Below are 13005 nucleotides of genomic sequence, written 5' to 3' on the forward strand. Positions count from 1 at the left end.
GTAAATTTAAATTTGGTGACTTTTGGCATAAGTTTGGCACCATTTCGTGAATGTAGTGTATGCCTATATATATTGGATCCATGTTGAAGGCATAATACATCAAAGACATTAGAGATTCCATATTACTCTATAGTCAACGATCAAATTTTGTTCATTCATATTCATCTTCAACCTTTTTGTTCTTCAAGTTTTCAAGAATTTTCACTTGTGCTTTGGTAATTAATCCTTGTTAAGGTACGTTAAAATCTTACAAACCATTTGTCATCAACCTTCTAAGCATCTCAAATTATTAGAAGAAGGAGCAAATATCGTTTGAGGATAACGATATCGTGTTCAAGTCATTCATTGATACAAGTTTGTGTTTGTCTCGTTCTTGACATTGCCAGTTCGTGTTTCGTGATTTCTACTCCAACCCGGTGAAATTTATCCAACACATAGGCCACAGAGTGCTACACATTGAACTCTGCAGGTGGGCTAATATTATGGTCATTGCCCCTTTGTCGGCAAACACGCTTGGGAAGGTAAATATATTATACATTATATGTCCTTTTTTCATATCATCTTGTTCAGGCCATGAGTCGTTTATTCTTTTAGAAATATAGGCTGCTTAGAGAGCAACATATTCGAAATATTTGCTAGATCTTGAAAATGATTTCTCAATGAAATTTCCTCAGTAGCAACCGTCAAGTTGAAGAGGATCATAGCATACACCTTGCAGGTTTGATATATAGTATTTTGGACCATATAATGAACAAGATTTTTACTTCTTTTCCTTCAATGGTGTTATCGAGCCCTTGTTTGGCCTCCATTTTAATGAGGTTTTGGAAAAAATGTATTTTAAAATAGTAATTTTTGGAGAATGCGTAGTTAAAAGGTAAAGAAAGGTTTTGGTTTTGCGAGTAATATTATTTTGGTTTTACGAGTAATATTATTTTATTGAACAATATGTGATTGAAAATGAATTTTAAAACATGTAGTTTTGGTTTAATGAAGCCCAAACAAGTGCTAAGTAATATTCAATATCAAACATACCCATCATGTTGTAGCATGGAACATAAAGTGGAACTTCACCATACATTCCTGCAGTCGAGTTGAATACTTTGTTTGCTGCCTTTAAATATTGCTCCGCATCATGTCTTAGACTATGAGTACTGCTTCACATTAAGTTATGGCCTTTTTTCATGCACGCCAAACATGGCTTGTGGGTTTTTTGTCTGTTTCGTAATTGTAGATTGCTGGGGGATTAGGCGATAACTTGACATGTATCGTCCGGGCATGAAACTATAGTAAACCACTCTTTGTCTCACCGTCCATGAACACCTTCATGTGGAATAACCCTTTCTCAAAACTCCATCTTGAGGCAATTGATAAGCTTGGAATTTGCCTCATCCATCTAACAACAAAGAAGATACGCCCAGGAGATTATGTGAAGATAAAAGAGAGAGCGAGCGAAGATTATGGGAATGGTGTGATGGGCGACACAGAGCATATTTTCTCAACTATAACATTCTTCTTTGCGGGATAGAAAAAATCAACTGGTGGCAACATTCATTCAGTGACTACTCCTACACGAGATAAGAATTAGAAACTTTACTGCTTATTTAATTGTAGAGATAATAAAAATGTAGTTTACAAATTGGGGCCGACTGATTCAATACTGCATATGCTGATGTTTTGTATGTCGATGTTCAAAGAGTATATTATAATTCATATTCATCATCCAGAAACAGATGAACATGACCATGAATGAATCACATTGATAGAGATTACATTTCTAATGATGAAGATTTCTCATTCCTAATATGGAAAACTGCACTCCAAAATCAAGCACTTACTTTCGACAAATATTTACCTTTTGGCTTAAGCCTCTTGGACAACCATGACAAATATTTACCTTTTGGCTTAAGCCCCTTGGACAACCCTCTGGTTGTCCAAGGGGGTATGTGGCGCCCCATTATTCTGTGCCGCAAGAGGCACCACATACCCCCCTTCTTGACAATTAAGGGGTTGTCACACACGTATTGGGATGGCAATTCGAACCATCAAAATCGCGGTTAACAGAACTGAATGGAGCAAAACAAAAAAATTGAACCAATGATGCAATGGGGCAAATATGATATTTGATTTTAATGACCAAGTTTGGGATGAGGCGGATATGGTATTTACGCCGTCGCCCCGTCCCGAACTGATTACCCGTTAAAAAAATAATAATAATTGAATTTATTGTTTTATATTTGTTATTCATGCACTTTCTTTTATTATTAATGTTTTCCTCTTTTGTGTATAGAAGATTCTGCTCCATCATACTTCGGAGCTTGTGCAAAGTTTGGTGACGAGAATGTTGACGAGAGATACATTTTTTTGTTTAAATCTTCAGTTAAAACCATTATGGATTATTACTCTACTTACATTTCTTATATACTATATATGAATCAACTTTGAGTTTTGACATATGCTAATAAGAGTTGTGGGAAAAAATGAAGATTAAGTATGAATTGAGGTTTGAGCTTTTGAGTTATTGAATAGGAATCAAGTTCGATGCACATGGATCAAGGGACAAAGATATTGTTTAGTATTGTTATGTTGATAATATTGTTTGTTAAATTCGAATTTTGCATTTGAAAATTGGGATATTGTTTGCATTTTCATTTGAGATGTTGTTTTGCTCCATTGTCTTAGTATTATGTTTTATTTTCATTGGCTTTTTTCATAAATTGTTTTTTTTTATTTGATAGATGGACCCATAAAAAATAATATATTTTGGTGGTTATTAACGACCCAGCCGAGTCGAGTCGAGATACGAACCAAACCGACTTACATGTTTATGGTGCGGTTATGATATGACCAAAAAATTAGTAATTCGATGATGGTTTTGACCAAATCGACCTCAAACCGAACCGTTGCCATCTCTACACAAGCGCAGCCCTTACCTTGTTATTATTTGTTAAGAAGTTCTTGTCGGTTAATTTGATTAAGTTTTGCTCTGGTTAGAATATTGACTAGTCTTGTTGAATGTAGTAAACATTACGTTTAGTACAATTGTTATGCTTCCATTGTCTGATAGTACTGCTTAAAATTTAAATTAATGGAAAAATTCTGTCATACCATAATTTGTAGAAAATTGCTGCTTTATCTTGTTTTAATACAAATTTTCTGTGATAGTACTTATGGTAAGTTTTCCCTGAAAAAATTGGATTGATCACGACTGAAATTTTGAAGGATTACTTAGGACGAAAATTATGGCAGGCTAGTAATATTCACTTTCTAGGCAAAAATAAATAAATAATAAAATTCTGGTAATTGACACAATACATCTTTATTTTTGCTGGTTTTGTGTAAATCTTTTCATCCTTTCAATACAGCACATTTCACCCTCATATCGAGCAAACGTTGTGTAAATAATCTATATCGTCCATTAATGTCATGAAAAATAACAAATGTATCACTCTCTTTAAATAAACACAAACAGTTAAAAAAGAAAGAAAAGAAGAAAATAAATAAAGAAATTATTACAGTTAAGTGTTTCAAATTTTTCAAAAAGTACAAATGAATCGCAAAAAAAATAATAATAAATAAATAAATAAATTTTTTTCTTCTCCAATCCCCTTCCACCACCACCCCTCGCCTCACAAAATTCAAGATTCCGATTACCCAAGCCTCAAACTTCTTTCACAATTCCACGAGACTTATCCATTGTTTGAGCCTCATTCTTTGGAAGAAAAAAATTGTATTTTTTAATATTATTTTAACATCATTTCAACCATAAATTATTTAATAAAATAATATTACATACAAATAAAAAAAATTATTTTTTAACCATACATTTCTCATCAATACAATATTAAAAATTCATTCTTTTTTCCAAAATAGGGCTCAAAAAAGGCTTAAGATTGCACCAAGGCAATCCTGTCATTCAACTAAAAATTATCCTCAACCCCTTCAAATTCCGTGGCTGGGGTTGCAAGATTTTCATCCAAATCCAATCCCTACATTGATAATTTCTATTAAAATTTTCTGATTTTCTTTCTTAATATTCACGTACGCATATGGGTCTGGGACATGTTATGGCGGATGACGGCTGATAGAGCTAATCCAGATGGCCCATAGAGACACCAGCAACGCCATAATACCTCATGTGGAAATTACACAAAACCCTATATTTAAAAAATGTTAGTTCTAGAATCAGGTAGCAAGTTTCACATTTCACAAATCAAATGTTTTATTTTTAAATATTAAATATATAATTTTCATTCCAAACCCTAACAATTTCCCCCTCCTTTCTCTACATCTCGATCTCATGCCCTCATTTCTCTCTCTACATCTCGATCTCACACCGTCTCTCTTCACTGGAGCCGCCAACACTGCCCATCGTCGCCAGCTAAGCACCGCCGACCGTTGCAACAGCGCGCTGTGTTGCAGAGAGCACCACCGACCATTGCAGCAAGGCGCTGTGTTGCCGAGTTTATGGATTTTTTTGATGGTGGTGTAGAGATGGTGGCGGTGACACTGAGCTTGTGTTGAACGAACACGATGATATCATTTTAGATCAGGTTTTGCTTTGATTTTGTTGACGTTTTGTAGCTGGTAGTCGGGATGTTGGCGGTTGTGATGGCAGTGATGTTGAGTTGGTGGTGATGTAGAGAACATGGAGGAGATGGGCGTGGTGTGATGTTGATGGTGGTAGGGGCGGTGATTGATAAATTTGGATCTAATTTTTTTTAAATGGTCATGGTCTGTAATGATGGATTGTCGGGGCTATTTATGTCAGGTTGTTGGCGGTGGGGCTGTGTTAGTGATGGATTGTCAGGGCTATCTATGTCAGGATGCTGGCGGTAGGGCTGTGTTAGTGATGGTGGCGCCATTATTGTGTTGTCATGGTGGTCGCAAATGGCTGTGGTGGACACGGTGGTGTTGGTGGTTATAGTCTGTGACCAACTAACTAATTGGGACCTACATATTATTCAATAATTTTTTACTGAAAATAATTTGTAACCAATTAATTTAAAAATCTATGACATACAAATAAATTGTGACTTATAACTTTTTTAATTTGTAACCTATGAAAATAACTATGACCAATTAAATTGATAATTTGCAATGAATAAATAAGTTGTGATCAATAAAGGTTGATTATGTAACCAATGAATATTCTGTGACCTATTAAATTTTTGATTCGTGACTCGACAATAATCCGTGACCTTTGAAATTTTTTATTTATGGCCGAGAAATAAGTTGGGACCAATAATTTGATAAGTCGTGTCCAAAAGTTAATCTTTAATTAATTAATTAGATAATTATGACCAAATCATATGGAATTATGACCTCAATATATTTAATAAGTAAAATATATGTTTAATAAATTAATTTGTCACGTAAAATTTTTGATTTGTGACTAAGAAATAATAAATGACTAATTAAATTGTTAATTTGTGATCAAATTATATAAATATGTAATCTAAATATATTTAATTAATTAATTAAATCATAAATAAATTTTAATAAAAATCTGATTTTTGAAGTTTGAAACTTATTTTCTTGATTTTGAAATATACCATACTTAATCTCTTACTTGTAAAATTTTCCCATGTTTCATTTTATCTGGCACCAGAAGAAGTTTTCTACGATAAATTTCTCTTCTTTCATCATGGAGATGTCTATCAGATAAAGCAATTAGCCATGGCATGCTAAACACCGCAACAAACAATTTTCCTATAATTCCAAGAAAAAAAAAATTTCAAGATTTTTAAGATGAAGTACAATAACCACCCTTCAACTCTCAGCAGACTCCTGCGGAGAGAGACATCAAACATCCACCATATCTCCCATTTACACAAACACTTTTAGACATTCCAAATTGATCTTCCCGATATATGACACCTCACCGTTGACTCCAGTAAAACATAGCCTATTTTATACAAGACGAGAGACCAACGATGTATTAGCTATGAGAACATCAGAGAAAAAATAAATAAATAAAATTACTCATCATTAACAAAGAGCTCTTCCATCCCTAATAAGCAAATGCAAGTGCAAAGTGAAACAAGATATATAATTCCAACTTCCATGTTTAATGATGAGTTTCATAGTGATGCGTTCGGCAGAATACCAATATACATAGATGTGATTATTTTTTTATTGTTGGTGGATAGTATAATCGACGTTTATTTTACCCCAATAACAACTTTTTGTGTAGGTGTATAAATGCTAATTTATACTCCCTCAGTCCCATTTGTATAGGCTGATTTTGTTTTTCATGTGAATTAAGAAATCTTATTTAGTGTTATTGAATACGATTTTTGCCAAAAACTTCCTTAATCTGCCTTTATTTATATTTGTACAATTTCAGGACTAAGTGTAAAAAATTGGATATAACTAGGAAAACTAAATAAGGGTATATTAGTAAACGAACAAAACAAAACATTCTCAATAAAGAAACGGGACTATATAATTGGGGTAAGAAAATAAGGAAAATCAGCCTATATAAATGTTATGACACTGCCAATGGGCAAAACCCAGCTATACACATTCTAAGAGTCGGCCTAAGATACCCAAAGTCGAGCAAACTATATAAATCAAAAGTTTCGCCCCCACGTAAAATCATCTATTAAATTGACCATGCGGTCCCTTTCCTTTCCCTCCTAGAGCACACTTCATAATAAATTGACTATCAAGTCTTATGAGCTCCAGTTCAATCCCAAACTTTTCAAGTTCAGTATCTTTGCAGCTCCAGTAATTCATTAGCAACCTTTGTTTCTTGCTCGGTTGTCCCCCATGAAACCCCAAGAATCCAACCTTCTAAATATCTTACTGAAATATACATGTCCATCTGTACCACATATATACACTCTTTGATTTTGCCCAATCTCTCTATTACACCATTTGCATTCTCTAGGTTCTTTAGCCCTTTGCACCATGCTTAAAAGTTTGAGTTCTGCAGCATCAAACCACCAGAAAGACCATTTTGCATCTTCCACTACTGCTTCCCGTATTAGGAACTGATTCTGCCTTCAAGCGATGGAACCAATCTACACATTTGCCTCCTGCTTGCAGGCTGAATACAGATAACCTGAAATACTTTGAGGCACACAAAATGTTCACCTCCAAACTCTAATACCTTAGTGAACAATTCCCACCAACTTCAGAAAGAGGTTCAAATCCATTTCTGTTCCATCTATATCTAGATGTTCCAGATCCAGAGTTGTGGCAACCAATGTACATGGTAATACCTTATAAATAATCAGATCTCTAGCCATCTAATTTGTATGTCTCATAATTGCTTAACTTATTTCATTCAGTGGACCAAAATTCTTTAAGCAAGGTCCAAAGGAAAATTCCTTAGATCCATATTAAATCTCGATCACGTTGACACAAACTAATATCAAAACTCCAGAAATCCTCTTGATGGTAAATCCTTATACTGTGCTCTATATTGAAGAGTAATACTACCTAGACAACAATTACACTGTTTAACTTTCAAAATAAATTTACAGTAAAATCAACGTACATTATTTGCAGAACCACAGAAATGCTCTTTTACACAGTTTATTATCTAATCAGGCTTTTCATTCAACAAACCCTAAAGATGCATGAATTGGAGGAGGAGTAAGCTCTAATAACTATATATTATACCCCTAAAGAACCATTTTCCCACACGAGAGAGAGAGAGAGAGACCTCAAACACCAGTAGTGGCAGGAAGATAAATCCTGACAGTGTCTTTCATAGTTATTTTCTTTCTACATGTAGGACATTTACTCTGAGCAGCTATGGCAGTCTTGATGCATGCCTTGCAGAAAATGTGACCACATTTGGTTGACACCTCATCAACTAATGGGCCCATGCAAATTGGACAGCTGAATTTAGGCTCCTTTTGGGGTGGCGAAATTGGCAGTGAAGGCACCACACTCTGTGCCGTGTTTTTCTAAAATGCACAAAGCAACCATTAGTCCATCTTGGATTGTCATACCAACATCTGAACCTCCCGAAGAAGGGGATAAACTAAAATACAGGCATGGCAGCCAAAGAAACAGATGTCAGCAACAACAAATAACTTGAAAAGAATCTAGTAAGCCCAACTCCAAAAGAAGAGTTAAACAGCATAAAATGTCAAGGATGATGCATACTCGCAAAGCATGATATATGAACTAGCAGGAACTAGCAGAACTCATATCAAACAGAAAGAAAAGCATACAACTCAGCTCTATATAGTTTCTCAAAAATCATTACTTCGTGTGCACAAATATGCATGATTACACAAAAGCAACTGAATCTTAAAACATGTCCTATCAGTTTGGATCCAATGCCAAAATTTAAAAATAAACTGCTGCCAAATTTCATTGTAAATTTTGAAATAAAAGTTAAGGTGGCTGTTAAACCAAAGGATAATCACCCAAAAATCTATTAATCAAACCCACAGTACATTGCAAAACATGTAAATTTCCTTTTATTCATAGTGGGACCAACAGATTACATATAAAGTATCACCATCTTTAACTGGACATCCAATTTTTTATGTCAAAAAATTCTAATAAGTTGAACCAAAAAATCAATGTCCATACAAAGGCTAATATATAGTGAAGCAAGCTAAAAAGAAAAAAAAAAAAAAAAAAAAAAAAAAAGAAAAGAAAAGGAAAGGAAAAAAATGATAAATTAAAACTGAACAGAAAAAACCCTTTATTATCATGGATGTACAAATATACGACAGTCTTTAAAAAATACTAAAGCAGAATCACAAAAGCATCATAAAATATGAAACCATTTTGAACAAGTAAAACAGCAAATAGAATGTTCATTTTTGTAGAAATAATTCATTACCATGGCGTTGTTGTTTCCATCCAGATTGACATACACATCACAATTTATGATTGTTTGGTTTGCAGAAACTCTTCTGCGCTTGTTACGAGATGACCTTTCTTCTGCAATAATATAAATGAAGTCAACCTGCAATCTCCTAGAAAATAAGAACAGAAGGAAAAAAGGATCTCCAAATCATACAAGTGGAAGGCCATAAATCAGAAGAAAGAAGCAAATAAACCAGACCAATCGAGTTCCATTGAGTTCAATAAAAGGAAAAGTTCACTTACAGCTACAAACTTTTCAGAAGTTGTCAAAAGAAAATACTCAAGTTTTTGGCACAACAAAGGTATAAATGCGTCAACATGAAACGAAAAAAATTACCTTACATAATTGTGAGCTACTAGACCTAGTCATGCCATGGGGACATTTTTCTTCTATTTCTTTACAGAATTGCCAATATAGTGAAATTAATCAACCAGACAGAGGAATAAAAAAAATATGAACACCCCAGGATAATAAAGGCTAAGAGAGCGAATAGTACTTCAAACAACAAATTAAATGATGATAATAAAGTCACAACTCATTCTCAAGCAACTTATGAGAGAACAGGTTTGAGCAAAATTCATTAATCAACTATCGTGCAGCATTCCATCCCTTTTTCAGCACCAGATGTCGAAGAATGAATTTGTAATCACTAAATACGGTCAAAAATCATCAACAGATTTCCATTTTATCTCACGTTCTCCTACTAACCTGGAGTCACCTGTACCATCAAGGGAAGTCTATGTTTACGCTTCAGACTCGAATAACTTTTCACCTTCCCCAAGGGACTTCTGTTACATGGGAGGTGAATGTCAAGTGTGGCATCTAGACACACACTGGCCTAAAGTAACAAATTTGGACAATTCAGTAATAACATGCCAAAAAAAGAAAAGACAGGTAGGGGTACACATTATAAATATAAGTACGTGTTGTGTGCTTCATTTTAGTAAAACAAAAAAAGTTTATCGTTAGTTAAACATCTGCTGGTTTTATTTCATAATACAAGAATTTATGTATACAAATAGAAAATCTAACCAGTAATTCTTATCAGTTTAGTTTTTTTTTGGGGGAAATATGTAAAGTTTTGAACAATAAGTAATTTTTAAGTAAAATGACAGCATTACTACAACTTGTCATCCTTCTGATGGCAGAAAATCCTGAATAGACTTGACTTTGATCTTTTATTGCTAGAGGTGTGAACGATAAGGTTTTGTCCATGAAGGCACCCAGTTAAAGATCTAAAACTAAACTTTAGACTCGATCTGTCTCCTCTCTCTCAAGCACAGCAGTGGGAACAAATTGTCTTTCTTCTTCTCTGTTTTTCTTATGTCACCAGAGGGTAATAATCTCCTTCCACTGCATCTTCTCTTCTTCCTCTTGCTCAAAATTATGCATGATATCCATAAAACGCCCAAGGCCTCTCTAACCACGTCTTCCACAGATCCCCCGCTGCCACCGTCAACATGTAACATACAAGGTAACATGCAAAATAGAAATTACTTCACACAATTTGCGGATGTCATTGGAACTAATTACCATAGGAAAGGGACTGTTCATTCATAATCATCTAGTTACGATCTGAAGCAGATATTAAAAGAAAGCCTTAACAAAAGAACTCCAGGGAAATCACTATATTAGAATAAGAAAAACATCCTGAATATGTAAACGTGTGAGAGAGAAATTAAGTACCAGCGTCTAGATCAACCACAACAGTTCGTCCACGATTCCTTATAGAATTATTTTTAGCCTGAAGCAAAAGATTTAGCACAATGATGAGACCGTACTAACACAAACAATGAACAGAATTCAGCAAATAAGTTCAAAGGGGAAAAAATGGTAGAAGATATTATACCTCTGCAAATGCCCCTGGGGAAGATATAATCACATCATCCTCGTATGCCTCAAGATCAATCGGTGCAGGTACAGTGTCTACCTGTTGGCCAGCTTGCCCATCCTGAGATCTAGCACGAGTTGATGTCCCCTCCTGATTTCGGCTTTCACATGGTGGTTCAGCATTAAGATCAACATTTAGCATTGGCATCCTCCTCCGACTCCTCGCATACCGCATAACTCGCTCCTGGGTGCTCATTCTGTACCATATTACAATTAATCAAATCTCCTATGCACTATGCATGCCAAGCTAACTTTTCCAAATGACATTTATGCCCATAATATGTTCTTGAATTTTTAAGCCCCTCAGAACCCTCTTGTTATTGGCCCAAAAAAAAAAGGATTCGAGAGTTGTTCACACACGAAACAAATTTACATGATAAACTTCCCACAGCAGGTCCTAACCTTAAGAAATTTAGCATCAAAACAAACCCCAAAGTCTTCCATTAAAAATCTGTATCTTAACAGTATCTCAAGGATTTCACATTACTTAAAGAAGTCCAACCTCAACAAGAAAAGTTATAATGTTAGCCACCTTCAGTATAGTAAGTTCAATTTTCTGCGACAACTTTCAAAAACACATTATCAGTGAGAATAATAGGTTAATAATATACATACAGTAATGCAATTTTCATTTATCATGTACAGTGTCAAAATAAAAATGTATTAAAAGGATCTAGATGCAGCAAACTGCTTGGACTTGACACCCCTAGTATCAACTTTAAAAAAATAAAATAAAATAAATCCCCAAACCCTTGGGAGCATAGGCCATTGAAGCAACATATGTTTGCAGCACAGTTAACCAATACAAAATCCACACACTGATATTACTTAAGCTTGAAGCAAACAAACATAGAATTATATGAAAAATCATTTGAAAATAAGCCAGATTCGGACATCCATGACTAATAGCTCTGCGAAAGGAACTTAGCCCCTGTTCGGTTTAGATAAAAATCAAATCACAGATTTAAATAAAAGTTGATGAAATGTTTTGGTGACAAGTTGATAAAAATTATGAATACTATGAAATGTGTGGTAGAAAATCAGTTGGAGAAAATCGGGACCAAAAGTGGGGCTTAATGTCCAAAACATGCAGTAAATATAATAGTAATAATGCCGAAAAATTACTCTAAAGAGGCTAGGCCACTGGCTAAAAAGTATTTTGTGAAAAAGAACATCAACGGTAAGTCTAAAATAAAATTAACCACGACGATCATTATAGTCGGCCTCTAAAATTAAAAAAAGGGGAAAATTACCGATATATAAACCCTAGCCGCACATTACAATACTCTGGACGATCAAGAAAGCAGAAAAGTTCAATTAATAAGAATTAGAAAGGTTCAAAAACAACATAACACATGATGTTATAATTATAATAACCCGAAAAATCTTTTTCGACCGGAATTGTACACCTTTTTGTCTGGCTATCAATCTATCTCGTGTGATACAGTTAACAGTTCAAATAAACAGATATCTACTAAATCAGAACCACGCGCGCACGCACACACATAAAAACTAACTTGTAATCTTCCAATAAGCCATGAAATAGCAATCGGATAGAAATCAAACCTGATATTCTGAAGCAAATCGATTGGGAGTTTGAAAGTGTTTCTATAGAAACGTAGTTGGGGTGGCGAAGGTAGGGGCAGGGTTCTACACTGTAAAAGGAGGAAGGGTAATTAAAGGAAATGAGAAAGATGTTTTTTTACTGTGTTTTTGGTTTTATACATTTATGAAGACGACGTTCGAAATTCATAAGCAATTTGGAACTTTGTCTTTTCCCACTTTGGCACTCTCGTAATTGTATTTCCTTTTCTATTTTTTATCTTTAGTTACTACAATTTTTTTTTTATGAATATACAACTCGTCTAACGTCTATCAAAATTTACTAAAAAATCCGATTTTAATCTTCATGGGCTAAATTTTATAGAGCTTGTGACATGTAGAGAGTTTATATAAATTAAGCTAAAGATTCTTTAAATTGATTTTTTTTTTCAAATTATTTCAATAGAATAATTTTACAAATGAAGTTATTGTTGACATTTTATTTTCCTTTTTTTTAAGTTAATGCATTGTATTTAACACTTATTTGATAGAGATTAAAATCTAAATTTTAATCTAAATCAAACTCAAAATTAATTTTAATCGCATATTTCATAGGATCCATAATTTTTCAATGACACATTTCAACAATTTTTATCAAATTTTACTTTAAATCTTATTTTAATCACACAAATTTGAAAGGCTTGTGGTTCATGTAGTCATTCCAAATGAATGCC

General features: G+C 34.1%; 1 protein-coding gene across 6 annotated transcripts; it reads right to left on the reverse strand.

Moving 5' to 3' along the window:
- Nucleotides 1-5679: 5679 nt before the first annotated feature.
- Nucleotides 5680-12462, reverse strand: LOC111403626 (E3 ubiquitin-protein ligase RNF4-like). Of its 6 annotated transcripts, none has more exons than XM_023032194.1 (6): nt 11132-11232; nt 10689-10926; nt 10526-10583; nt 8813-8913; nt 7673-7919; nt 5680-5905 (listed from the first exon to the last, which is right to left on the reverse strand). In XM_023032194.1, exons 1-5 carry the CDS (start codon nt 11146-11148, stop codon nt 7674-7676), a joined length of 660 nt encoding a protein of 219 aa, XP_022887962.1. In that variant the 5' UTR covers nt 11149-11232; the 3' UTR covers nt 5680-5905; nt 7673. The 6 variants fall into 6 exon arrangements, with proteins under 6 accessions (XP_022887962.1, XP_022887967.1, XP_022887966.1 ...); XM_023032198.1 differs by lacking the exon at nt 5680-5905 and adding an exon at nt 12296-12462 and having other exon boundaries at nt 7374-7919; nt 11232-11285; XM_023032197.1 differs by lacking the exons at nt 5680-5905; nt 11132-11232 and adding exons at nt 11983-12016; nt 12296-12461 and having other exon boundaries at nt 7374-7919.
- Nucleotides 12463-13005: the final 543 nt, after the last annotated feature.

This window comes from Olea europaea, chromosome 11 (genome assembly GCF_002742605.1).
Source record: "Olea europaea var. sylvestris chromosome 11, O_europaea_v1, whole genome shotgun sequence".
Lineage (NCBI taxonomy): Eukaryota > Viridiplantae > Streptophyta > Magnoliopsida > Lamiales > Oleaceae > Olea > Olea europaea.

Coding starts and splice junctions, on each gene's coding strand:
- LOC111403626 (XM_023032194.1), bottom strand. Junction 8,914..10,525: donor TGTGGTTGATCTAGACGCTG/GTACTTAATTTC, acceptor ATATTATTGCAG/AAGAAAGGTCATCTCGTAAC. Junction 7,920..8,812: donor ATGGAAACAACAACGCCATG/GTAATGAATTAT, acceptor TGTGCATTTTAG/AAAAACACGGCACAGAGTGT.